We start from the raw sequence: 24,437 nt of genomic DNA, 5'->3' as shown, positions 1-24,437 counted from the left end.
ATTTAATAAATCACAACTAGTCCAATTTTAATTTATTTTAAACACATTTAAGATTAATTGTGGAATTTGAAAAAAACAGTGCTTCATCAATTAAAGTTGCACATTAATTAATAACTTTGAATTCCTGGACGTCTCTTATGGTTTTTAATTTGATTTTAGCAAGGAACTTGAAGAAGCAAAGGTGAATATATCTCGTTATCGCGATCGCATCACCAGCTATCAGGAAGTGCTGGCGTCGCGAGATCGGCAACTTTTCGAAATACAAGATCAGCTCGTTTCAACTGACCCCAGTGCAGGGTATGACCTTTGAACCTTTGAACCTTTGAACCTTTGTTGACTACTTTCGCCACGTTTATCTGCCCAATGAGCTTTGTATTGGCTTTTGTTTGGTATGATAAAAAGAAGGCAATTGAACCATAAAACCAAAACTGTCTTTAAACGAAGAATTAAAATCTTGCCCATAAGAGAGATAATGTTGATTTTAACTCAACTTAGCAGAACAACCATGAGGTTAATTAATTCCACGTGACTATTGTTGCCACGTTTTTTTTACCGAACTTACAATTCATTGCCCTTCGCTATGAACAAGGGTCGCTGATTTGTGTCACCATATGACGCAAAAAATTATTTTCAAATTTAAGCAAATATTGTCTTGGTAAATAAAACGTAGAAGAAAGGTTCCGCTGGACGTTGACATCCATGTAACAGTTTTCTTAGCTATATAAATACATATCATTTATTTTCCTTTTTCAAATCAGTGTTTTGTATGGACTAGAACTTTTTAATGAGTTTTTTGTAATAGATTTGTAATTATTCGTTAAAAATAGCGATAGGCAAAACGTGACACAGCGCTGTCAGGTCTGTGACATGTGTAACAGTTTTCTTAACATTATAGATACATAACATTTAATTCCTTTTTTTTAAATTAATGTTTTGTGTGGAATGGAACTTTTAATGAGTTTATTGCCAACAGATTTGTAATTATTCAATAGAAATAGCAATACGCCAAACGTGTCATAACGATGTCAAGTCTGTAACATGTGTAACAGTTGTCCTAGCATTATAAATACATAAGATTAAACTCCCTTTTTGATATCAGTGTATTGTATGTATGGATTGGGAATTTTTAATGAATTTATTGCCAATGGATTTGTAATTATATTTAGTGATAGCGACAAGCTAAACGTTCCATAGCGCTGTCAAGATTGTGACATGTGTAACAGTTTTCCTAGCAATATAAATACACAAGATTAAACTCCCTTTTTGAAAACAGTGTATTATATGTACGGATTGGGACTTTCTAATGAATGTGTTGCCAATATACTTAAATTGTAGTTAGTGACAGCGATAGGCTAAACATGCCACCCCACAACGTTGTCAAGTCTATGATGTTATAAAAATTAGGCCATTCTTCCGATGTTCAGGATTTCTGTGAGTGACACTGAAGCCTACAAATCAGTAGAAGAACAACTAAAGTCCTATCGTGAACAAAATGCACTTTTAAACGAGGAGGTTCTCAAGCTGCACGAGATGTACAACAAGTCGCAAAACGAATACCGTCAACAGCACAAGTAAAACCAAATACATTTACCCTTTTTCTAAACTATTGTACGTTTGTTTAGGATTCCTTATATTTTTATGTACAATCCTGATGGGTGTAAGGTGCTTATAAACCTGACTCTTTCTAAAAAAAAACATGTTTTGATTTGCAAAATAAGTTGACATTTTTGATAAGCTTTCGTATTGGCTTCGAAAATGGTTGATAAAATCTAATCAACAGAATAGATTGCGGTCTTGAAATCATACTAAACGCTTAACAGGGCTTATAAAAAGCTATTCGAAATAATGCCCCTTTTTTGCAAAAACATTGTTGTACAATTTACAACAATTAATGAAAAAAAAATTCGACGTAACTTTTACCAGATTACGATTGTTTAGAATACGTTTGTATGACAAATTGACAGTGCTTTCCTTTCAGCAAAATTTACTGGTTTACAATGTTACAAAAGTTTCTTGTACAATTTTCACCCCAAATCTAACAATCTACGTTTTATGTTCACTTGTATATCAGTGTTTCCCGTTTAGTAATTAAGACTGCTTTACTAATGTTGGTGTTTAGTTAATACTTAAATATAGCAATCACCGATATTTCTTTACTGTTTGATCACGACTTATAAAGTTTGCTTGAAAACTATTGATTCCTATTTAGAAAATGCGGCAAACTACCCGCGGACCCCGCAGCTAGTTTTGGTATACAACTTATGCTGTACTTTAAACTTATTGATTTTTCTGTTTTGGTTAGGTTACCATCTGTCGAAGATTGGTTTCTATAACTGTGTTTGCCTGTTAGAAAATGCGACAAACTTTTAATACTTACAGCACAGCGCTAGTAGTTGTTCGCTATAACTTACGCTATAATATAATAAACACCGAGTGTGTTTCTCTTTCAGAAAAGGCGGCCTTCTACGAAAATACAACAAAAAGTGTTTTATTTATCAATGAATATATTTCGATTACCGATCTGGAGATTTACATAAAAAAACGAAAAATTTTAACGGACTTACAGCGCTACTAGCTTTACTGCACTCTTTAGTTCAACATAACGTTTACTGATTTATTATTCTAAATAGATTACCTTTATTTCGTTAAGGCCAGGTATCGTGTTTTCATTTACGAAACTATTTACACTGAAGTCTAGCACTACCATAGTTTTGCTATACTTTAGCAATAACCGGTTTATAAGTCCTGATCCGGCTTTTTATTGAATCACCAGCTTTCGAATAGTAGTTTGTAAATCAGTGTCTCCCCATTCAGAAAGCGTGACAAGCTATGGCTCATAATATTAAAAAAAGGTTCAGCAAACACAAAATAGTCGACAAACGCTGTTATACTTCCGCTTGGTATTTTGATCGGCACTAAAAAAGGTTTAGAAAAAACAGTTGTCTAAATGTTCAGTTACTAAATCTATTGGACGCAACAAACAGCGATAAGGCATTTAGATGCTGGATAGGTTATGTTAAAGTTTTTAACCTGATATCTTCTATACTTCAGGAAATCTTAAACCTTGAACTTTTGATCAACCTACTTTCCTTGCGTTCATTTAAAATTTAAAGTCTTGCGGGTTGCTAGGCTTCGGCCAATAAAATTGTGTTTTAAACAAGGTTCACTTATATATCAGTGTTTCCCGTCGGGTAAATTTAAGTCTGTTGTACTTGTGTTGCCGTTTAGTTAATACTTAATTATAGCAATCACCAATATTTCTTTACTGTTTGATCACGACTTATGAAGTTTGCTTGAAAACTATTGATTCCTGTTCAGAAAATGCGGCAAGCTGTCCACTGAGCTGCAGCGCTACCAGCGTGATTTCCTCCTTTTACTTGCTAAGAGTGTGCACCGCCCTCTTGTGGAGCCCGATGACAACGCCAGCCTGTCGATTCCCGAGCGTTCCCGACACATCACCAGCCTGAAAAACCTCTCACACACCGTCAAGGTTGCGCACGACCGTATACTCGGATGCTCCGTACCTTCATTAGGTATGTTGTTGTGAGTTGTATTCTTGCAATTGTATAAAACTTCAAGCAACGCTTGTAAATTCTATAGATTTTCTCTAGGTTTAAGTTGTTGAACGGCATTTTTTCCTCTTTCGACGGGGTTAAGCGCGTCCTGGAGATGAAACTTGATACGACTCCAATTATTTATCTTTTTTTAAATACCTTTCGCATTTGCCAACCATATTTCTGTGTAAGATTTTCTTCTAAGTTATTTTTTTCGGAAAAACGCAGTTTACCCACTAAGTGAATCTCGATTTTGAGCGTCCAAGACACGAAACTGCAAGCGCTCCGCGATTCTTTAGTTTTTCTGTAATTTATTGTTGAAAAAAAAAGCACATTTTTTTCTTTCACTCGTATTGTAACGCCCAGACATGACTCTTTGTTCAGCGTTTTCTGTAAGTGGTTGGGGAAAAGGGTGTAATTGTCTCTTAAACCTCTCTTCGTACGCCCAGCTAGGATATTAAAGCTTAAGCGTGATGTCCTTAAAAATGATGTTTTCTTTTTTTGAAGGCCAGTTTAAACTACAGCTGCGCTGAGCTGAGCAAAGCGTAATTTGCATTTAATTTCTATTGTGATGAGCGTTTTACGCTTTGCTAAACTCAAGCCCCGTGCAGCTAAAAAAAGTTACGCTTTTGAGCAATTTTCACACTTCACTCGACGCATTTAAAGCCTGTTACGCAGCTATAGTACAAACGCAATTTTAAGCTCAGCTCAGTTCAGCTCAGCTGGAGTGAAAATAATTTCACGCCCAGCTCAGCTCAGCGCAGTTGTAGTGCAAACCGGCCTTAAACCTTGTTTCGTGCGCTCAGGCAAGCATGAGCACGTTGATGCTTTCGGTTTCATCCGACATCTGCCAAATGAACCGATACAAGTCCAGTATCTCGCCCTACACCTTAAGGACGCCTTCGACGCCGTAACGGATAACAACGAGGACAATCCCAAGAACCTTAAGAAGTGGAGAACCTTCATCAAGGACCATTCAGCGCAGGTAGGACTCGGGTTTACTTTCAATTTCGCACAAAATGTATGACAGCCAAGAAACGGAATTCTGATGCTTTGTTGGAACTATCATACAAAAAATATTTTATTTTAAATTGTTAAAATATGTTAAAATGCTGAAACCACGATTACTGTTGGTTGAAAATAAAACTTTTAAACTCTGGATGAACTGTATACGAATCAACGAAAGGTTTTTGCTTATTTATCATTATACTTCAAGTACTTCAAATCGCTTTACAATTTACATGCTGTGGTTTGCTAGAGCTAGTTATGTCTAAAACCTGATATTTTGTGAAAACTAATCAACTGATGGTCAATGTTGGACCACTTTATTTATTGTTAGCTTACTGGAAGTTTGCGATAATTGTGTACAACAGGTGTAGCCAACTTTTGTTTGATTGCGATCGACTAAAACATTTTTTTAGAGACTCTCGATCGACTGGTTTGGTAAAAAGTCACAAGAACACCTATTAAACATTTTGAGCGTTAATTGCATTCCAAGCCAGCGATGGGGGTTAATTTGTTACGTTAACGAAAGCTTTAGTAGGCCTTTCCATTTTACTGTTTCGCTTGTGTGCGATAGCTACTGTAATGACATAACACATATACGACAACCGACGTGTTGGCTACCCCTGATGTATACAATTTTCGGTGCCTAATAGAAAATAAGTGAAAAAAAGCATAAACTCCGGCTCTAAAAAGTATAGCTTCTCAGTACACTTCCACTCTGACTTAATACTGTCTTCTAAAAAAACGCAGTTCGAAGTGACAAGCCAGCTGCAGAAGCTGATACTAAACGGCGTTCCGACCCAATACCGCGCCTACATCTGGCAAAAGATGATCCACCATTACGTGGCTGACGTTAAGACCGCGGCTGGCGACGGATACTTCGAAGATCTGCTCGGTCATCAGGATGTAATGCAGGCCAGCAAGGTGACTGTATGAACCGGTTGCGACCTAATGCTTGCGGTGCTATATTTCTGTGTGAGCTGTGAAGTCGGCGCAAGCCTATTCTTCATATTTATAGGCTATTTTAACTATACGTAAATGCGATTTTTGACTCTTCTCGTAAACCTTGTTCTCGCATCTAGCAGTGTTGTAAACAAATCGTTTTGAAATGACTCCAGTCCCAATCAATTCATTATCGGAGCAAGTCAACTTCAAGTCATGTCATTGACATAAAAATTAAACAAGAAACCAGTAAAATTGGTAAACTAGTCCGTAAAGAAGCAATAATCCCACTGAAAATTAACAAACACTCAAAATATAGGAAGCTAATTGTTTTATGTGCAAACATTTAGATTAATAAATTAATTTTATAAAGAAAATGTCAAATAAAAACACTTCACTTGTCTTAATTTTAACAAAGTCATTTGACTAATGACTTCAGTCAGAATCAAGTCAATCTACCGAAAAGACTTAAGTCAAGTCAAGTCATTTAAAATCACTTAACTTAAGTGCACTTAAACCAAGTCATTGACTTAAGTCACGACAACACTGGCATCTAGCACGTTTTTGTCTTGAGGAAATGTTTTTAGGCTATAGGTTCTATACCTACCCTGAATGGATACTATCAACAATATGGATGTATCCAACTTGTTACCCCTGAATGCATTTTATTGCGCTTCAAAGGAATCCATTGTGTCTTTTCAATATAATTGAACATAATACCGAAGGTGGCTGACCTATACTCAAATTACAAAATAAACTCTAGATTACAGATGACATTTATCGCGTTTTTATAAACTAATTTCATTACAGCTCTTATTGTGATGTGGCTGACGCCTTGTGAACTATTTTCAACCAAATAAATGCATTTTTTGCCCTTCGTACAAACGCTTCACTGCCTTCTGAAATATAGTAAGACTTATTTTCAAATACATAAAACCCCAGGCCTTGTCTGATTAACAGTCGTTACTGTTGTTATTTTAAAATACTCAAAAACTGCCCATATTACCAACATTATTGTCAGTTAAAATAAATGCCCGTAAAAACCTTTCTTTGTTTGATTTTGATCCGCAACTTGGAAAAGGTTGCCCACCCCTGATCCATGGTTTCTTAACATGATGTAATTTTTTTTTTATTGATGTTGGTTGTAGTTTTGACAATGATATGAATCGCTGCTTTTGACTTTTGAATAGCAAAACGTAGTTTGCATCAATCGAATTGATTAAAATTTAAAATTAAATGAATAGGTCACTGCAGTGTCGTTTATTTAGAAACCAAAATAAACTAAGAAAATCAAAAGGTTAGTAACCACTTTTTTGTGCACAAAAACTTTCGGGGGTTGTACTTTATCGGAACAACACAAGCAGGTTAATATATACAAAAGTAACGTATTTGTTTAAATAATGTGGTTAATGGTTAATTGGTGATCCATTCTAACATGGGTGGAACCTAGGGCTTAAGTGTCAACACCCAATTGCATTGATATCGTAGCCAGCTCACTTTTGAAACACAGTTTCTGTCAAGCGATGTTAAATTGTTACAAAATTCAAGGCGTGGCCCGTGGTAATGCAGTCAACGTAATAAACATATGAACTCTCTACTATACTCGTAAATATCTCTTAAACGTATCGCATATCTAATGAGCGGATTAAATCTTAAATACACAAATTATACCATTCATTTTTCCCTCATAAATTATGTTTTGCCAATGCAGTTGTACATCGTAATTAAACTGTGTCTATAAGTGCTGCATTCATTCTTCTAGCACTTAGTTAGTAGCAGCCAACTTAAATGAACGTTATAGAATGTATCTCTCTACGCATTCGTGCGAAAAGCGTCGCGACAGGCGAGTTCATGCTAAACGCAAATTGCTAAAAATACTCCGATAAACTGGAAATGCCGACGGCTTTGCTACGGTCGTGCCCGGCTAGTGGCACCATGAATCACGCCTCTCGCTATGAATAACAACGCTCGTTCAACGGGCAACGTCACTGCTGTTATAGTTGTGCCAACTTTTCGCACAGCAAAACGTGTGAACCATCGCGAAAATCATAAGGTGCGCAAAAATCGCTTCTGTCTGTAACTTAATCGGAACTGGATAATATTATGTTCCACGAATGCTAAACCAATCCCATTTATTTTTAAGTTCTGCATTTTTGAGTTTATACTTATTTTTATTCAATTGACAAGTTTAATTAGAAAACGTAAGCTTCAGAGCAAGATTTTTTTCAAGTAGGGAGATACAAATAGGGAAAATGTCTTTGAGTTGCGTATTTAAAAGTTATTAAAATATCCTACTTTTTTATAGGTCTTTAAATAGTCTTTGAATGTATTTTCATTTTAGTTCAAGTTATGTGTTAAGAGAGTGCGTTAAAGAGAAACAATTTTTTATTGTGAATTGTCTTGACTATGGTACTTGTATTATTTTGTTTGCGAATTATAATAAGAAGTATCAAACATCCAAATCATTCGTGTTTAGGAGTTCTCGAAGACTCTCAAGCAGATCTCGATGGACGTGCCGAGAACAATGCCCAACAACCGGGACTTCATGGCGGAGGGTTCTCCTCTCCAGGAGCGCCTGTCCAGAGTCCTCATCGCTTTCTGCATCCACTGCTCCAAGATCGGATACTGCCAGGGATTCAACTTCCTTGCCGGAGGATGCTTGCTCTTCCTCGAAGAAGAGGACGCATTCTGGTAAGCGGAAAATTAGTTTTTTTCAGTTTCTGAACACTTTTGCAAAAAAATTGTGTTTTGACGCGAATATTTTTTTTAAGGATTTGTTTTACTGGCGCGCTGTTTTAAGTTGATTATAAAGTTTTCACAAAGTTTTACTTGGTTCTTTCCAGGACGGGGTGCGCTTTCCGCGGCACATTTGGCATAAATGTTCGGGTGTAATGACCACTGTTTATCTTAAAGAGATCTCTCTTTAGATCTCTCTTTAGATGCGATGCTAGAAATAAGATATATGACTGCGTTTTGTCTTCATCATTGTTACTGCCTTCTTCTGATATCTAGTAAGACCCATTTTCAATTGCGAAATATCCTAGGCCCTTTTCAGATTAACAGTCGTAACGGAAATTTTGTTTTGAAATTTACCGGTCCGTAAGCTGAAAAGGTCGATAACCACTGCCCTTGACACTGTGTTTTCAAGGTTATGCGCCATGCAAGACCTGTCATCGCGTGCTGGTGCGTTTGACAGTAGGTTTTATTTAATCTCTTTCTACTTGTCGACACTGGCTCTGCTAACATTTGCGACGATCCACCAATGCAGATGGTTTTAAATCATTGTGTAGTGTGGAATTTCCACACCTAAGTCGTCATATTGCGCCCGACCATATCGTCCCTCGATGATCGATTAACGGCTCTAGTGTAATCTAGAATGGTACTTCAAATGAGTTCAACGTTTAGCGAAACCCACTACAAAATACTCGAAATGTTGAATCTGAAGGTTTATTTAAACTAACGTCGAATGTTGCTTACATAGTCCACTGTTTTGTGTGACGCTCCATGCTATATAGTCTACGGCAGGGGTGTGCAACCTTTCATAGTGCCGGGCCAAATATGTGTATTCGGATTAGACCACGGGCCACTTGCATAGATCCTCGACTAGCCACCTGTTAGTGACTACCACGAAATGAAAACAGTTTCGTTATTAGTTTGTGCTGCGAATGAACGGAAAAGATTTAAAAATCACTTTAATGTGACCTTTCAAGCTGGCTTGCTCTCACAACCACCCTATCCAGGTAATCTTCAACTGAAGTTTTGGCAACCCGAAGTCCATTTTCCAAATGCATTAGTTAGTCCTGGGCGATGAGGGATTTCGTGAACCCGAGTTCGGAAAAAAATGTTCAAACGTACGTTGAACCGAACAATGCCATCTTCAAAGCGACATTTTTTCTCAGATGTAAGAACCTATTTTAAATCGAGATGTTTGCCGTAAAAAAACTACTTTTTGGCTGCGCAGAGAGAATAATTTTTTTTTTTTACAATTTACATGAATATTGAAATCGATTAAAGGGCAATGAAATTTCATATGAGCGAAAAAAATCAAACAGTCATTTTCTATTATGCCTTTGCTACATGGGCCACAAGTAGCTATTCAAAAGCATTTCAAGATATGTAGATAGATAGATTTGTTTTTTTTAGAACCGAAACAAGAATAAAAAATAATTGCAGCGCTCAGTGCAATCCACACAATCAACTTTCACACAACTTGTACACTTTCAGCAACAGCATCCAAAACACATATTTGTAGTTTTATTTTAAACAGGTTACGTTACTTTCATATTACTTTCTCTTACTGCTTCCGTCAAGCATCGAATTTTTGACTTTTTTTTAATTATGAACAAACTAGTAACTAACTGTTAGCAGCTACTGCAGCGATTGTTCCATGGTTGTTTTGAAACAATAGCACAACAAAAGGATATTGTTTCCGGCGATTTTAATCGTGGAGGAATAAGAATTTGCTTTACGTCATAATGACAGTTTGCGGCAATTTAAGATAAATCGCTTTCCACCTCATACTATGGGTATTCTACTCAACTAAACATTTACATGCTATATAAGGTGACCTGGACTTAGGAACAGTCGGGAAGTTTCAATATTTTAACAGTTGCTTAAAACAGTTAACGAATGTTTTGTGTTGCTGGCCAAAAAGCAAAGCACGCCGCGGGCCACATATTTAGGTTCCGCGGGCCGCAGATTGCACGCTCTTGGTCTACGGCAGTGGTCGGCAAGCCACTTGTGGCACGCGAGATGTTTTTTTAGGGCATGACAAATCATTTAACGCGCACGTTATTGTATCACCTTAACAAAGTACAACCATTACATCACCAACACTAGCGCTAATTAAATGGTTTCACACATTTTCAGTTTGATCAGCAGTGTTCGTGTCACAAATTAGTGTCTTAACTCTTGTATTTAACATTTTTTGTGTTTACGGTAAACTTGTTGTTTGCGACCCAACCGTTCGTATTACGTCACAATGCCCCAAAAGTAGGAACGTGTGATTTTGGCGACTAAGAAACCAAGCTTGAAACTGATAGTTAACAGTTCTAGCGATCGGATACAAAAGCGTCGAAGTATTTTCCAAAATAGCGGGCACAGTATTGTGTTCGTGACAGTTCGTTTTTTCATCAGGGTTACGGTATATTACAGGATATGGCGCTGTTTCCAATCCTACCTTGTCTATTTTAACCCTAACGAAACGAGATGCCAAAGGTAATATTTTGACATTATTCATAAACTGGCACACCGCATACCAAAGGTTGCCGACCCCTGGTCTACGGATTCTTAAATTTTCATCTGCGACCCGTTATAATATCATAACCACGTTTAACAGTAATAAACAGAACACCTATTATTGTTTGCTTCGACAAGAATTTGTTGAATGACTTCACCATATTTTGCTTTTGCGTATGACTTCGACTGGAAGCCATTGTTAAAAAATACTTTCCAGCACTTATGGTACTTTTACGACTTATGGTACTGTGTACCTAAGGTTCAAAACCAACTGCCTTAAACTTTAAACGTCGCTTCGTTCAAACGTCTTTTTGTCACAAACGCCAACTGCCAACCGCTTAAAAGCCTTAAAACGTAAAACGTCTTCCGCTCAAACATCTTTTGTCACAAACGTAAACTGCCATCCGCTCAGAAGCCTTAAACGTAAAACTTTGCCCGCTTCCAGGTTTCTGATCGCAGTAACGGAGAAACTCTTCCCGGCTCACTACTACCACAACGGCCTGTCGGGCCTCCTGGCCGACCAGTACATGCTGCAGGACATTCTGGCCCAGGTGGTTCCCCGACTCAGCCAGCATCTGGCCAAGTTTTCCGAGGTAGACCTGGCCGCGGTCACCACCGGTTGGTTCCTGGGCCTTTTCTTTGACTCGCTGCCATTCCAGGTGAGCGTTTGTGGGATTTCAAGATTTTCGATGGCTGCGTTTTGTGCGAACGCCATTTTTTGCACTTAATACCTTGTCCCGGTTAAATGGTAGAGAGTGTTAGTAACTTTTCTGATGCATTATTTGGCTATTTTGGGTGAAAATAAAGAGGGGCTAGCCTGAAAGAAAGTTAAATTGCTCAAATGAAAACTATAGACAGTTTAGTGTGACAAATGTAACTGAATTTAGCCTGTGTTTAAGCAACCTATAAAAAACACTACGGAGCCGGAGTTGAAGCCGGGGCATTGGCTATGTGTTTGGTGGTTCCGGAGCTGAGCCAGATCCTATGCTGTTTTACTGTGGCAGCCCTGCCAAACACTAGTGACTAGACCACTTCCGTACCAATGACGCAGTAGACGCGCTCTTTCTGTCTTGTTCCCCGCAGACAGTGATTCGTGTATGGGACTGCTTTCTATATACATATTTAACTTGTACTAAACTGTAGATCAGTGCTCTTCAACCTTTTTCGGTTTGGTGAACCCTTAAAGTTGTTGTGACGAACTCATGCACCCTGTTTACTTAAAAGGTAAACTGAGGTGAAAAGCGGTATGAAAAATCATTATGCTTATCAATATCATTATGTCAATTAAATCGAGCGGAGCTGCCGAAGGTTTACATACTGTTGGTGAGAGTTCGTTTTTGGCTGCAGGCTGCTTGCGAGTACTATTGCATGTCATACAACAGCATTCAACGTCAAATATTAATGATTCATTAAAAGTTTGTGATGCACCCTTGTATACCTTTTAGTAATGGTGCACCCCAAGAATATTTTGATGCACACTAGGGTGCACCGTGCACACCGTTGAAGAGCACTGCTGTAGATAACTTACGAATTCAGATAAAAAATTGAGTGGGACAAATAAGAATTATAACGTTGTATGCTCTCAATGTAACGGCGTAGTTTTAACTGGCGATTATTCCCCTTTAGACGGTGATTCGTGTATGGGACTGCTTTCTCGCCTTCGGCCACGAGGCGATGTTTCGCGTCGCTTGTGGCGTCATAAAGCAGTTTGAGGAGGAGCTACTCGAGATTAACGAACCCTCGCAACTCTTGCACGCAATCAAGAACATTCCCAAGCTGTGCTTCCACAAGCAACAACTCATATCGGTAAGAGGTTTAGTCTTAGTTCGACTAACCCGCTGGTTCTTGAACTGTTTTTTTTTACCGCGGACCCCTTAAATTTTTTTTTTTGAAAAGTAAATATTTGAATTTGAAAAGTAAAAAGTTTGAAAACACGCAATCAAGAACATTTCCAAGCTTTGTTTCCACAAGCAACAACTGATAACATAAGAGGGCACTAGAGATACACGGTAGCATGTTTTGGATATTGATCAAATTACCGGTGTATCTCTATAAACGCAGTGCTTCCCAACCCCACAACATATATTTGAAACATGCATGATTGCATGATACCTAGGGATGCTCAAAGTAGAATATCGAATCCTTGGATTCGAATCCAGATTGGATTCGAATCTTATTCTGCCATTTATTTCGGGTAATTGGAACCGATATAATTTAATGTTTTACCGTGGATTGTTGCGCCTAATTGCACAAACGCGTGTGGTAAGTTGGCCTGTCGCCGCGGCGACCAATTTACAGTGCTTGCTTTAAATGTAACCTTGTAGTGCAGAGTCAGCGTTTTTTCGGGCGACCAATTACCGCGTCTCGCGATAAAAGTGTCAATCAAGCGTTATTGGGCGAGCGGCTAACGTGTAATGTCTGGTGTGGAGTTTGCAATTTCCCTAAATGGGTTAAGTTGCAAAAGTAACATAGCGTTGCAAAACGTGCTGGCCGTCCACAAAATGCGCTATGGGGTTACTTAAGGTCAACTTTAGGCCAATATTCAGGGAAGTTATGCAGATATGCACCACGTAATTGTCAAGAATTCGTTATGTCAATAATAACTTTGTATTCTTTGCAGTACATCATATGACTGCATAGCAGATCATGTTAGTCAAAAAAGAAGCAATAATACTTAATAATGCTTTCAAAATCAGGACCGAATTGCTTAAGACTTTTATGTGCAGTGTTGCATTTGCTCACTTTTGGCAAAAATATAAGTTTTGGACACAACCTGGGCAGTTGACATATTCCAGTTTACAGAACGGCTTAAGATGACAGAACTTTGTTAAGAATGTTAAACATATGAGAGAGTTTTTTATTATAATGTTCACATGTTAGAAAATTGTTTGGGCTATTTTTTGCTGTGATTGTGGGCCCTGTAGGGTAGATTAAGATTAACCCCTTCCCCAAACAAAATCGAGGTTAAATAATTTAATAAAAATATACTAGGATTCGCTATTCTGGATTCGTTATTCTAGATTCGAAACCTATTATTCTAGAATACCTTGGGATTCTACTTTGAACATCCCTAATGATACCTCAATTTAAAAACTTGTGTGGTACCCTAATTGTAAAGAATTAGACGTAAGGCAAATATCATCACTTTCCACCGCACCCCCCTTTATAAGTTAAATTTCAGATCCTCTTTTTGTCCCAACCCTCCAATTCTATGTTTCTTAAGCAGTCCCTTGGAAAATAATTTCCCACCTCTTGTATATATAATGAACCCACGGTTTTTGGTGTGTAAATCTGTCTTCACATTTTACTTGTCCTAACTTTGGTTGGCATTTCTACCTTTTAGAAATAGGAGCTCACCTTGGTATAACTATAGGGAACTATTTTGTATTCACCACGAGGCTAATCCAACAACATTAATATGTGCATTTCAAAAAAAGAAGTTCTGTTAATCAATTTCTGAACACTGATAAAGACCTCGCTGAGTCAAACCCGACAAGCGCACCTTGTAATCTTGCCAGAGTTCTGCAATAGTTCCGTTTAAAAGACTGCTATTAAATCGTCCACGTTACCTAAAAACGTCATTGCGAAACTAAGTTCTTATAAAACGATCATCTAAAAGTTTCAACAAAAACGCAGCAAAAAAAACGAACTATTGCTGCTAAGAGACCATCTAAAATGCTCAATAAAAGCGTCAAAAACAGCCCACAAAACTAAGTCTTCTTCTTCTTCCTATTCGCACAGGACTCGTTCAGTCTCGCCAACTTCCCGTCAATGGAGGACATCGAAGAGCAGCGGAGGTTCATTGAGTCCGACTTGATTGACAAACACGAGGAAAAAGTCCGACAGAGGAAGGAGTTTGATGAAAGGATGGTGCTGGTGAGAGAAAGCTCAAGACTCTTTAATCTAACTCAGGGGTTCTTAAAGTTAAAGAACCCCTGATCTACTTAAAACCAGTTTAAAACACCCCTACGCCCTTTTCTCTACTCCAGTTCGACGAAAGCAATCCCGACGACTTTTCATGGTCGTTCTCGTGCGGAGTAGAAGTTCCTGGCAGCTGCTCAGGTCGAGTGCTGCTCTGCGCCAACTGTAGCCTCGCCCAGAACTCGCAACTCTTCGAGGTCGACTTTGCCGAGCAATCCATCGCCAAGGCTTCCATCTCGGTAAGATTGCTGCAGTTAAATTCCCAAGTAATTGTGTTTGTTTTACCTTGGCGAGCTTAATGATTTCCAGTGTCATTTTTGAAATAACTTAAGTCCCAGTCAAGTCATTTGTGAGAAAAGTCAAGTCCAAGTCAAGTCATTTGTGAGAAAAGTCAAGTCCAAGTCAAGTCATTTGTGAAATAACTTAAGTCCAAGTCAAGTCATTTGTGAAATAACTTAAGTCCAAGTCAAGTCATTTGTGAGAAAAGTCAAGTCCAAGTCAAGTCATTTGTGAGAAAAGTCAAGTCCAAGTCAAGTCATTTGTGAAATAACTTAAGTCCAAGTCAAGTCATTTGTGAAATAACTTAAGTCCAAGTCAAGTCATTTGTGAAATAACTTAAGTCCAAGTCAAGTCATTTGTGAGAAAAGTCAAGTCCAAGTCAAGTCATTTGTGAGAAAAGTCAAGTCCAAGTCAAGTCATTTTGAATAAATAAAGTCAAGTCATTAGAGCAAGTCAGTTTCAAGTCTTTGTTAGAAAAGTTAAACGTTAAACTATTAAAGTTGGTAAACTCGTCCGATTATTATGAGCAGTAACTCAACTAAAAATAACACAAAAGCAACATATAACAAGCTGTTTTATTGGCAAAACCTAAGATAAATACCCCAATTTTAGAATGAAAAATGCTTAATAAAAACTATTCAATTATAGTCATTTTTCAACAGACTTAAGTTTAGTCTTAAAAAAAAATAGCGACTTAAGTATAATAAAACTGCTAATTTCGAGCTAGTTAGACGTATTTTCACTTCTGCTTCCATGCGAAGAGTGGAAAATTCGTGGATAACTTAAGGTTAAAAATATTCACATACGAGGGGCTGTAAACCAGTATATAGAAAGATACTTTACTTTTTTCTTGTATAAAATCCTATGTAAGCAAAAGTTAGCCATGTTTCATTTTTCGACCCTGTTTTATTATTTCTTATTGCATTCTCATATAACAATGTTCCCGGGTGGTATGAGGCTACAACACAACATTGTCTTCCAGTAAATACATTTTTTATTTACTCCCCAAGGTCGCCAGTCGCGTCATTTGCATGCGTTACGTCACTGATGACGTTGTACTGCTCGGACTCTTTTCACGAAAACTGGAAGCTTATTCTGTTGACGACAGGTCAGTAGTTGTCTTTTTATCAAATAATGGTTAATGGTGTTCTGAAAAAGTGTTGGAATCCAAAAACGAAAAAGGTCTCGCGCTAAGAAGAGCCATTATATTTGAAAAGTTGACTTTCTACTTGGCTTATCCAAGATACAACATTCAGAAACCTACTAACTTTCATTACAAGCAGAGAAAAAAGGAATCTTCTGGTAGAATTTTTATTTTAAGTGCCAATGTTTTCATTATTATCTATCCAGGTAATGTTTTTGACAGCTTTTTCACACAAAAATTGTTATTTGTGGTCATGCCACAGAATATTTATAATTATAACAATCTTAATGCAACAAAATTTTTTTAGACGTGGTTAAAAACTACTTTCAAGTAAAGATTTTAGTTGATAATAAATCTCAAAGTTTATTATTAAGCCACATACAGATCCGTGCATAGTGTACCTAAGATCTTTCTTGTCTTATAACAAGTCCTATAAGGCAACACACAATAAGACCTAATAAGCAACAATACCTAAAGCAGAAAAATCTATAAAGCCATGGATTAAGACATAATACAACTAAATACGCAGTAATATCCAGTACAGAATAAGACCTAAATCTCAGTCCTCCTATAACAGTGGTTCTCAAAGTATGGGTCGCGTAGGGTCAAAAAATGGGTCGCTCCATGGCGATTCAATCCTGCGCAAACGAACTATTTTAATTTTATTTTTTTAATATTTTCGATTCAATCATGACGGAATTATTGCATCATAAGCATTTGCACGTGGCTTCAACTCTGTAACCTGGATTATTGCATCATAAGTGGTTTTATGAGCGTTTTGATGGCAGCCAGCTAGAATAGCCATAACCAACTACAGTAGTTGCTAAGACTGCTGTAAGCGCTATCCGCATAGGTACTTTTATTACTTAGTCTATTTTTTTAGAAAATTATTCTGCTAGCTCATATCACACACATATACCTCAGAATGTTGTTAAAACTTACTTGAGGTCACATTTTTATAGTGCTGTCTTAGTCACTGATAAAATTGGGATTAGAATGGAGAATATTGTGTAAGCCTAATATTATTCCCTATACTTGAGCTTGAGGTCATGAGAAGAGACTCGTACGTTTCACTTCGAGCTGTAAGTGCGTTTCTTTCGATGCAACATGAAGGAAAAATTTCAGTTTCATCAATCACACTAAAATAAATCAATTTGTTTGTAGTTAATGGTTCTTTCATAAAACTATGTACTATATATGGTTGTCAGTGTCTTTTTCTATTTCATGCATATCAGAAAAAGTACATTTTTTTATGTTTGAGGCTTGGGTCGTGAGATACTCATAAAACTCAGATTTGGGTCGCGCTCAAAAAAGTTTACTGCAATTTAACTTCATTCTGTTGCAGCTCATTGTGCTGGAGCATGTCTCTTTCCGACATCGTGTTGTGCTTTATTCAGCTGGAAAACGTGCTTTTTGTGGGAACATGCGACGGAAAACTGCACATTCTTCAGGTGAGCTTGACATATTGAACAAAGCAGAGCGGAGACATGCAACAATAATGTTGACCATGTTGTCGAAACAGATATTTATTTTGTCACGCAGAATTTCGGCACATAAAAATGTATATAAACTGTTGCTACCAGGCATAGCAACATTAATCAAAAACAGCTCTTTTGGTAATTGAAATTCTTTACCAAGATTTTCGGCAATCTATGCGAATCATTCACCCTGACGGCGACTTGCATAGGTTGCCGAAACGTTGGTAAAGAATTACAATTGCCAGAAGAGCTGTTTGTTTATTAGTACATAAGAATATACATTAGCGTCACTGCAAAAAACGTTTTGAAAAACTTTGTACTCAAAGAAAAATATATTTTAAAATTAAAAATGCTCCGTTCGATCTCAAACTATTGCCGGAAAACTTGCGTTAAATCCGGTCGACATTAATGCGAGCCTCACATCGGACGATTAGTCATATTATTGCTTTTATGGGGTATAAGTACAGGGTTGCCAACAACTATTAAAATCTTTAACAGTCTTTTATTTGATTTGTGGATTGAAAAGTTTTTGAAAAACCCTATGTTATTTTCGAAATCTTTAAATTAATTTTATGTGCAGCCTTAAGTTTGACGTTAAGTAAGTGAAAAAAAAAACTATTTTTTAACCATGGCATTTATACTGATGTATTTTCGAAATATATTAAAAAATTGTAGAGCGAACCAATTTTAGGTCGTTGAAAGGCTATGAATTTTCGTTTAAAAGCCTGAGTTTTTCGTAAAACTGTGTGCCAACCGTAGTATAGGCTCCGATCCAATATTACCGTACATCCCTACTATTGAAACGACTTACATTTTGGCAAATATATCTGGCTAGTTTTAGGTTAATGATAGGGGTGGGGTTAGAGTTAGGTAAAATATTGCATCGGCCTGATTCTGAGTTTCTGACCATTTAAGTCTTATTCCGACGGGTTTGGGACTTATTAGGATTTATACGTTGTTACAAATGTTAGGTATTAGTCCAATTTTGAATATTATTCCGAACTGTGTTTTATTCCGACATTGATTATTTCGATTTTGGATATATGTGGCTTTATATATCGCAGAGTGACGACTTTAGAACGAAGCCTGTTCATAAGGACAGCATCGAACTCAGCAAGCGACCCACTACCGCCCTCTGCTGGATTCCACAGGATAACAGCCTCTGGGTGGCGTCAGGACCCGCCATATACGTCATCAATACTGAGTGAGTAAGATGTTTAGTTGATATTTATACAGCCTTTGGAGATATCTGAAGAGATGTGCTTTATCCGTGTTATGGTTCCTCTTAAAGAAAAACTGATAGCTTTAAAAAAAATAAAGGCGCAAAAAGACGTCGAAACACTGGTTTAAACATTTGTTTAACATAACATTTTGTCCAAGTCAACATATTCTTCCATAAAAGCTCAAGTCATAACTTTAAATCAAAGAAATTAACCTACAAAAATAATAAAGATAAAGTTAAGTCAATAAAGAGTACTCAATAAATTTAAATTGGTAAATAAAGTCTCGACAACACTGTTCAGCCGGTTTAAATCTTTTTTCATAAAAGCTCAAGCCAGGACTTTTATATCATCCGTGAAATTAACTTACGAAAATAAGTCAATAAAGAGTACTTGGTAAATTTAAATCAGTGAATAAAGTGTCCGCAACACTGTGCAGAACATACGAGACCGACGGATTCTTCCTGATTTCCACCAAGATGGTGCAAGTCTGCCACCTGGCCGTCTGGCGCCACACAGCGGACGGTCGCGACATGGTTTGGATGACCACTAGAGACAGTGCTGTGCTGCAACTGAGGAGTGCGTCGGTGGATAGCGGACCGCCAGTCCTGATGTACGACACCTCGAAAGAAAAGGTTCTGCCGTGTGATCTATCCATGATGGTAAGCGAACGGGTTAAATGTATCGGATAGAGCCGAGGTTACCAAACTATTTAATTATTCCGATATATCTACTATATGAACTGTATTTCCTAAAACAAGGTTATTTATAGTTGATTGACACATCAATATGCCAAATTTTAATGAAATTTTAAACTAAACGACCAGTTTAAAAAACTAACTATATTTGTGGGTGAATATTTTTTGTTTTCTTCGTTTAATAACATTGAGTCCAATAAGGTCAATACAAAATTTCATATCCAGCCCGCGACCTTAAATATCTACGGTTTCGACGATACGCGGCCCCGTATACTATGTGCGACGAATTGTTGTTACCTGTGTCTGTCTATCTGTCTCCCTTTTTATTCAATTAATTTATCTGTAAAAAAGGTATGATCCATAAAAGATCCGACCCTCATATAATTATGTTTGAAATGTTTATAAATATTGGTTTGTTCAACAGTAAGTTTGACAAAAATATTACCAAGTAAACAAACCTTGGTTTACGGATTAATTTCTAAAAACTTTTAAAGACGATATTTTTTCTCGCAGCCGGACAGTGGTGGTGATGGGACTTCCACAGGCCGTATCGTCTCCCTACAAGTTTGGGACAAGGACAGACTCTGGGTGGGAACTGCCTGTGGAAAAATCAAGGTTTATCAGATGGTAAGTATTAGGGAGGAACCCTTTCGTGTTGAATTAAGGGTAGCTAATTCATATCGACAAGGTTTAGCAAACGGTGCGACTTTGTGACTTATCTAGTTCATACATTCTAACTTGGGAGGAATTTTGACTTCGGGTGAATTTTGAAGTTTCAAGCGGGTAAAGAATTTGATGAAATAAGTCACATTTTAGTTAATGGTGGAATTTGCGTGGGTAATGGGTATATGCATATTGATGCAAGTCATGAGCCCAATTTAAAATCTAAACATTTCAGGTATTAAGTGAGAAAATAATGACTAAAGTGTACAGTTCGTTTTTATTACGTAACAATGCGCTTTGTGTGCCCTTTGGTGTTTATTACGACAGCATAGTTTTTATTAAAATAGTTTTTTTCTGGTATAGCGGCTGAAAAGCTTGTGATTTTAATAGAGTTTAAACTTTCTTCGTATTTAACAAATTTACAGATGCTGAATTTTTAGGAGGAATTAAGTTTTAAATAGCGATTAAATTTTAAATAGCGAGAACTACAGGTCTAGTTAATAACAATTCAGTATTACGTTGCTGAACGTGATGATGATAATATCTAAAGAGTTTCCACAAAGCAACGTCACCGATTTTTTATGTCCTAGCTAACTTTATGATCGCTAATGCGGTAATCTTCCTGCTATAGACAGTTAAAGTTGATCACAGTAATATAGTGCATGGCGTACGAGAGTTTCGTGCAATGTTGATTCAATTTCTTTTCCACTTTAGATGGACAAAGAGGGCGGCGACGGAATTGAGCTTTGCATTTTATTCCACAAGCAACCAAACAGTCGAATGCCAAAATGCTTCGTTAAAACCAGGTAAATGGCGGTCGTTTTAAGTTCTAATGCTAATTAAAATTAGAAATGATAGTTTCTGGGATATTTTAATGAAGATACACACATATTATGTTTGTTAACAACTGTGATCTATCCCTTCCGAAGTTGCTTTTTGACCAACGTTTACGGATTACGTATCATTAGTACAACGAAAGCCATCGCAGACAAACCGAATCTGTCGATTAATGATGCGAGCAGAACAGGCTAGAAAAACAACTTGCTGGGATATATATTGTTTGACAACGGTAGTCGCGGAGTAATTTTGAAGAATATTTAAGCTTTCATGCCTTAAGGCCCGTTTACACTACAGCTGCACTGAGCGGAGCGGAGCTGAGCTGAGCTGCACTGGGCGTGAAATTGTTTTCACTACAGCTGCAGTGAGCTGCGCTGGGCGCGACAAAACGTAACTTTTTTCTATAGCTGCATTGGGCTTGAGTTTAGCAAAGCGTGAAAATCGCTCCAAAGCGTATTTTTTTCCAGCTGCAAGGGGTTTGAGTTTAGCAAAGCGTGAAACGCTCGCCACAATAGAATTTAAATGCAAATTACGCTTTGCTCAGCTCAGTGCAGCTGTAGTGTAAACGGGCCTTTAAAGTTTCTAAGGTGGCCCTGCCTTTTTGCATTATACTAAGTAAGAAAACGAAATCACTTCTCGTCCTTCAACCGAGTGCTTTAACTTCATCACAACTTACTTAGTTAAGTCAATGATTCTTACGGACGCTGTGTGTATTTATTGCAGTTGTTTAGCCCTATGCTACAAACCAACGAATAAGTCAATAAATTAATTTGATAATTTTATAAGCTTTTAACAAAGTAAAAATGCCATCATAAACCACCGTAAACCTTTACACCAGCTGTTCATAACCTTTTTTTCCCTTGGTCACTTCGAGTTTAAAAAACATGAACCCCCACTAAGCTAACACCAAAAAATTGGTAACGTATTGAATAAAATTGGTCGCTAAAATATTAAAAAGGATATAATTGGAACAGACATGAACTCAACTGCCATCCAAAGACCCCTTAGTGTTTCTGCGAACCAATAATAGTTTGCGGCACCCTTGCTCGTATTTTTGTGGTTAACTGTAACGTTACAATAAACAAGATTCAAACAGCACATTGACTGTGCAACAAGGTTGAAAAAACCTTTCGTATTTTTGTCACTTTTATCATACACAAAATTTGCACCAATCTGCTTACGAGTAGAGCAAAAATTAATCCTTCAGAATTTGAAGTATCTCTCGGCACCCTTGTGTGTTAAAAATGACACCCTAGACTAGTGCCACGGCACCCCGGTTGAGAACCACTATACTAATCAAACGTCAAAGGTAGACAAGAGCTCTTCGTGCGCTTTCAAGCTCTAAATAAGTATAAAGCTAGGTCATCCCGGTGGAGAACCAGTACTTTGCCAATCTCAAATTAACCCCTTTGAGACGTGCCTGTCCTATATGGTCTGGGAACCATTAAACAAGAGCTTATTTTGTGATTACTATTTCCTCCTGAAAGCAGCACATCGCAAGAGCATCTGCTCCTTGCATGTTCTGGAGGTTACGAGGACTCAGACTCACTATCCTGGTGGACGGAGGACGGTTTCCAGAAGGACTTCTCACTAGAAGAAGACCCGGTTCCCAACATGTCCTCTAGGAGCGTGAGTCTCCCGGTCCTCCAGGCGTCCTCTAGGATGCGGATGTCGGACATTGCGTCTAAAGAAGAGGACGCTAACCTTGCGAGCTCATCGGAGTCGAGTCTTCGCTCTTCGGACTCGGATGCAAGGCCAAGGAGGAGCGGAGGACCTGCTGTGATGCCGGATGCGGGAACCGAGGCTTGGAAGTCAGCCATGAAGAACGCCGCCGCATCCGCGATGAGGACTTACCGCGACAAGAAGCCAGCCATGAAGAAGTTCATGAACATGCTCGGAGGAAATCAGAGCTGAGAGTAAAGAGTCCTCCCTGGTCGCCATGCTGCTTTTTGCTCGCTTTGCTGCTGAATGTCTGTAACTTAAAACCTAAATAGTAAATTCAGAACAAGATAAAATATGTTATTTCTATAAATCACAAAGTAAACTTGTTGTCAATGTGAAAAATGAAATCATAATAATTAGAGATAGACCGATATATCGGTTTATCGGTCTACCGATAATGTCGGCCGATATTTAGCTTTTACCGATATATCGCTATCGTTAAATGTAGGCCGATACTTTAGTACGAAAATATGTTCCTTTACAACGAACAACTTACCGATTTTTTGATGAAAAAATAAGTTTTAGCATCACGCCAAGTTAATATGCAAAATAATAGTTTAATAATTAATAAAGGTATATAAACTAAAACGTTTTTTATATTTTAATTTCAATTAATTCTAGTTTTGAACATTTCCCAATTACATAAAAAACTCGGTATCGGGTATCGGTTGACAAAATTGTAAAATATCAGCAGGTATCGGTCCAAAAAAGTGATATCGGTCGATCTCTAATTATGAGTGCAACTGTTAATGAGCGAATTTATTGCTAGTTATTTACAGCAAATTTCACTGGATTTAATTGGTCGGTTAGCGCCCAAACCGAACCTGCACCTTTATAATGCGCTTTGCTGTTGTTGATTTCCCCCGTCTATGTAATTGGATGAAGTGGCATTGGATTTAGCTTTTTGCCACGCGTTATGGTAAATGACATTTGTAGCTTCGTTATGGTATAACCAACATTTAAAAGGCCGCTAGAAAATATGCATAAAATGTAAGTCGGCTGCCTTTTTTAATTGGCGGATCTAGTGGTTTGTTTTTGTTAAAGCCGTCATTTTATATAATTTGTAAGTGGTGAAAATAGGAAGCCAGCCTTAACCACACTAGGTACGTTTTTATAGGTTTCTGACACCTTTGGTCAGTAACTGGTTGAATTATCGTTTTTACAATTCAAGGTATTCTTTTTTATTTTAGGTGTTAGAATTTTTAATCTGTGTGCTTTCGACAGGCTGTAGCCCACGATGCCATGTACGAAAGTTGCCGGTTCTTGCATTTAGTTATAAAGGTAGTATTTTTAGAGCGTGACTAACAACGAATATATGCGGAACTCGCCCTTTTGTAACAGGCAAACTTCCTTGCAACGTGCTGAAAACGCTAACAATTCCCGTTATTTCGCCATGTGTCCACGAAAAATTATCCCGTACTTTTTGATTTTTTTTAAAACGCTGCCCAAACCGAACGATCCCATCCCTTTTTTATTTTTTCTTGATTTTTACCAGCCAAAAAATTGAAACCACTGCGATTTGTCAACACGACCACCAAACGCCCCCATTTCGTGCTTGATTTCTCTTTTTTATGCGTTTTTTCTTTTTGAAAATCGGTATTACACTGCATAGTGCACATGTGACGTCATTTTGATAGCTACCCATTGGTACTATGGTTAAATCATCTTTATTCAAATCTGCGGCAACGAACGCTCGATTTTATATTCTAGCCATCTTATCTTTTAACGGTGCAATA

At 37.6% G+C, this 24,437-nt stretch overlaps 1 protein-coding gene across 1 annotated transcript in view; it reads left to right on the top strand.

Moving 5' to 3' along the window:
- Positions 1-24,437, top strand: part of LOC146170306 (uncharacterized) — a 27,587-nt gene extending 3,150 nt beyond the window's left edge. The window contains exons 6-22 of the mRNA XM_083391037.1: positions 160-297; positions 1,425-1,571; positions 3,319-3,533; positions 4,361-4,539; positions 5,310-5,483; positions 7,978-8,192; positions 11,185-11,398; positions 12,366-12,545; positions 14,481-14,615; positions 14,729-14,899; positions 15,950-16,047; positions 17,429-17,534; positions 18,626-18,765; positions 19,221-19,443; positions 19,993-20,106; positions 20,857-20,948; positions 22,467-24,437. Of these exons, the coding sequence (XP_083247163.1) occupies positions 160-297; positions 1,425-1,571; positions 3,319-3,533; positions 4,361-4,539; positions 5,310-5,483; positions 7,978-8,192; positions 11,185-11,398; positions 12,366-12,545; positions 14,481-14,615; positions 14,729-14,899; positions 15,950-16,047; positions 17,429-17,534; positions 18,626-18,765; positions 19,221-19,443; positions 19,993-20,106; positions 20,857-20,948; positions 22,467-22,893 (2,968 nt within the window). The 3' untranslated portion in view covers positions 22,894-24,437. The remainder of the gene's footprint in view (positions 1-159; positions 298-1,424; positions 1,572-3,318; positions 3,534-4,360; positions 4,540-5,309; positions 5,484-7,977; positions 8,193-11,184; positions 11,399-12,365; positions 12,546-14,480; positions 14,616-14,728; positions 14,900-15,949; positions 16,048-17,428; positions 17,535-18,625; positions 18,766-19,220; positions 19,444-19,992; positions 20,107-20,856; positions 20,949-22,466) is intronic.

Source organism: Ascidiella aspersa, chromosome 1 (assembly GCF_963924565.1).
Source record: "Ascidiella aspersa chromosome 1, kaAscAspe10.2, whole genome shotgun sequence".
Classification (NCBI taxonomy): domain Eukaryota; kingdom Metazoa; phylum Chordata; class Ascidiacea; order Phlebobranchia; family Ascidiidae; genus Ascidiella; species Ascidiella aspersa.
Note: the sequence above shows the minus strand (reverse complement) of the source record. Positions and strands in the feature narration are given on the sequence as shown.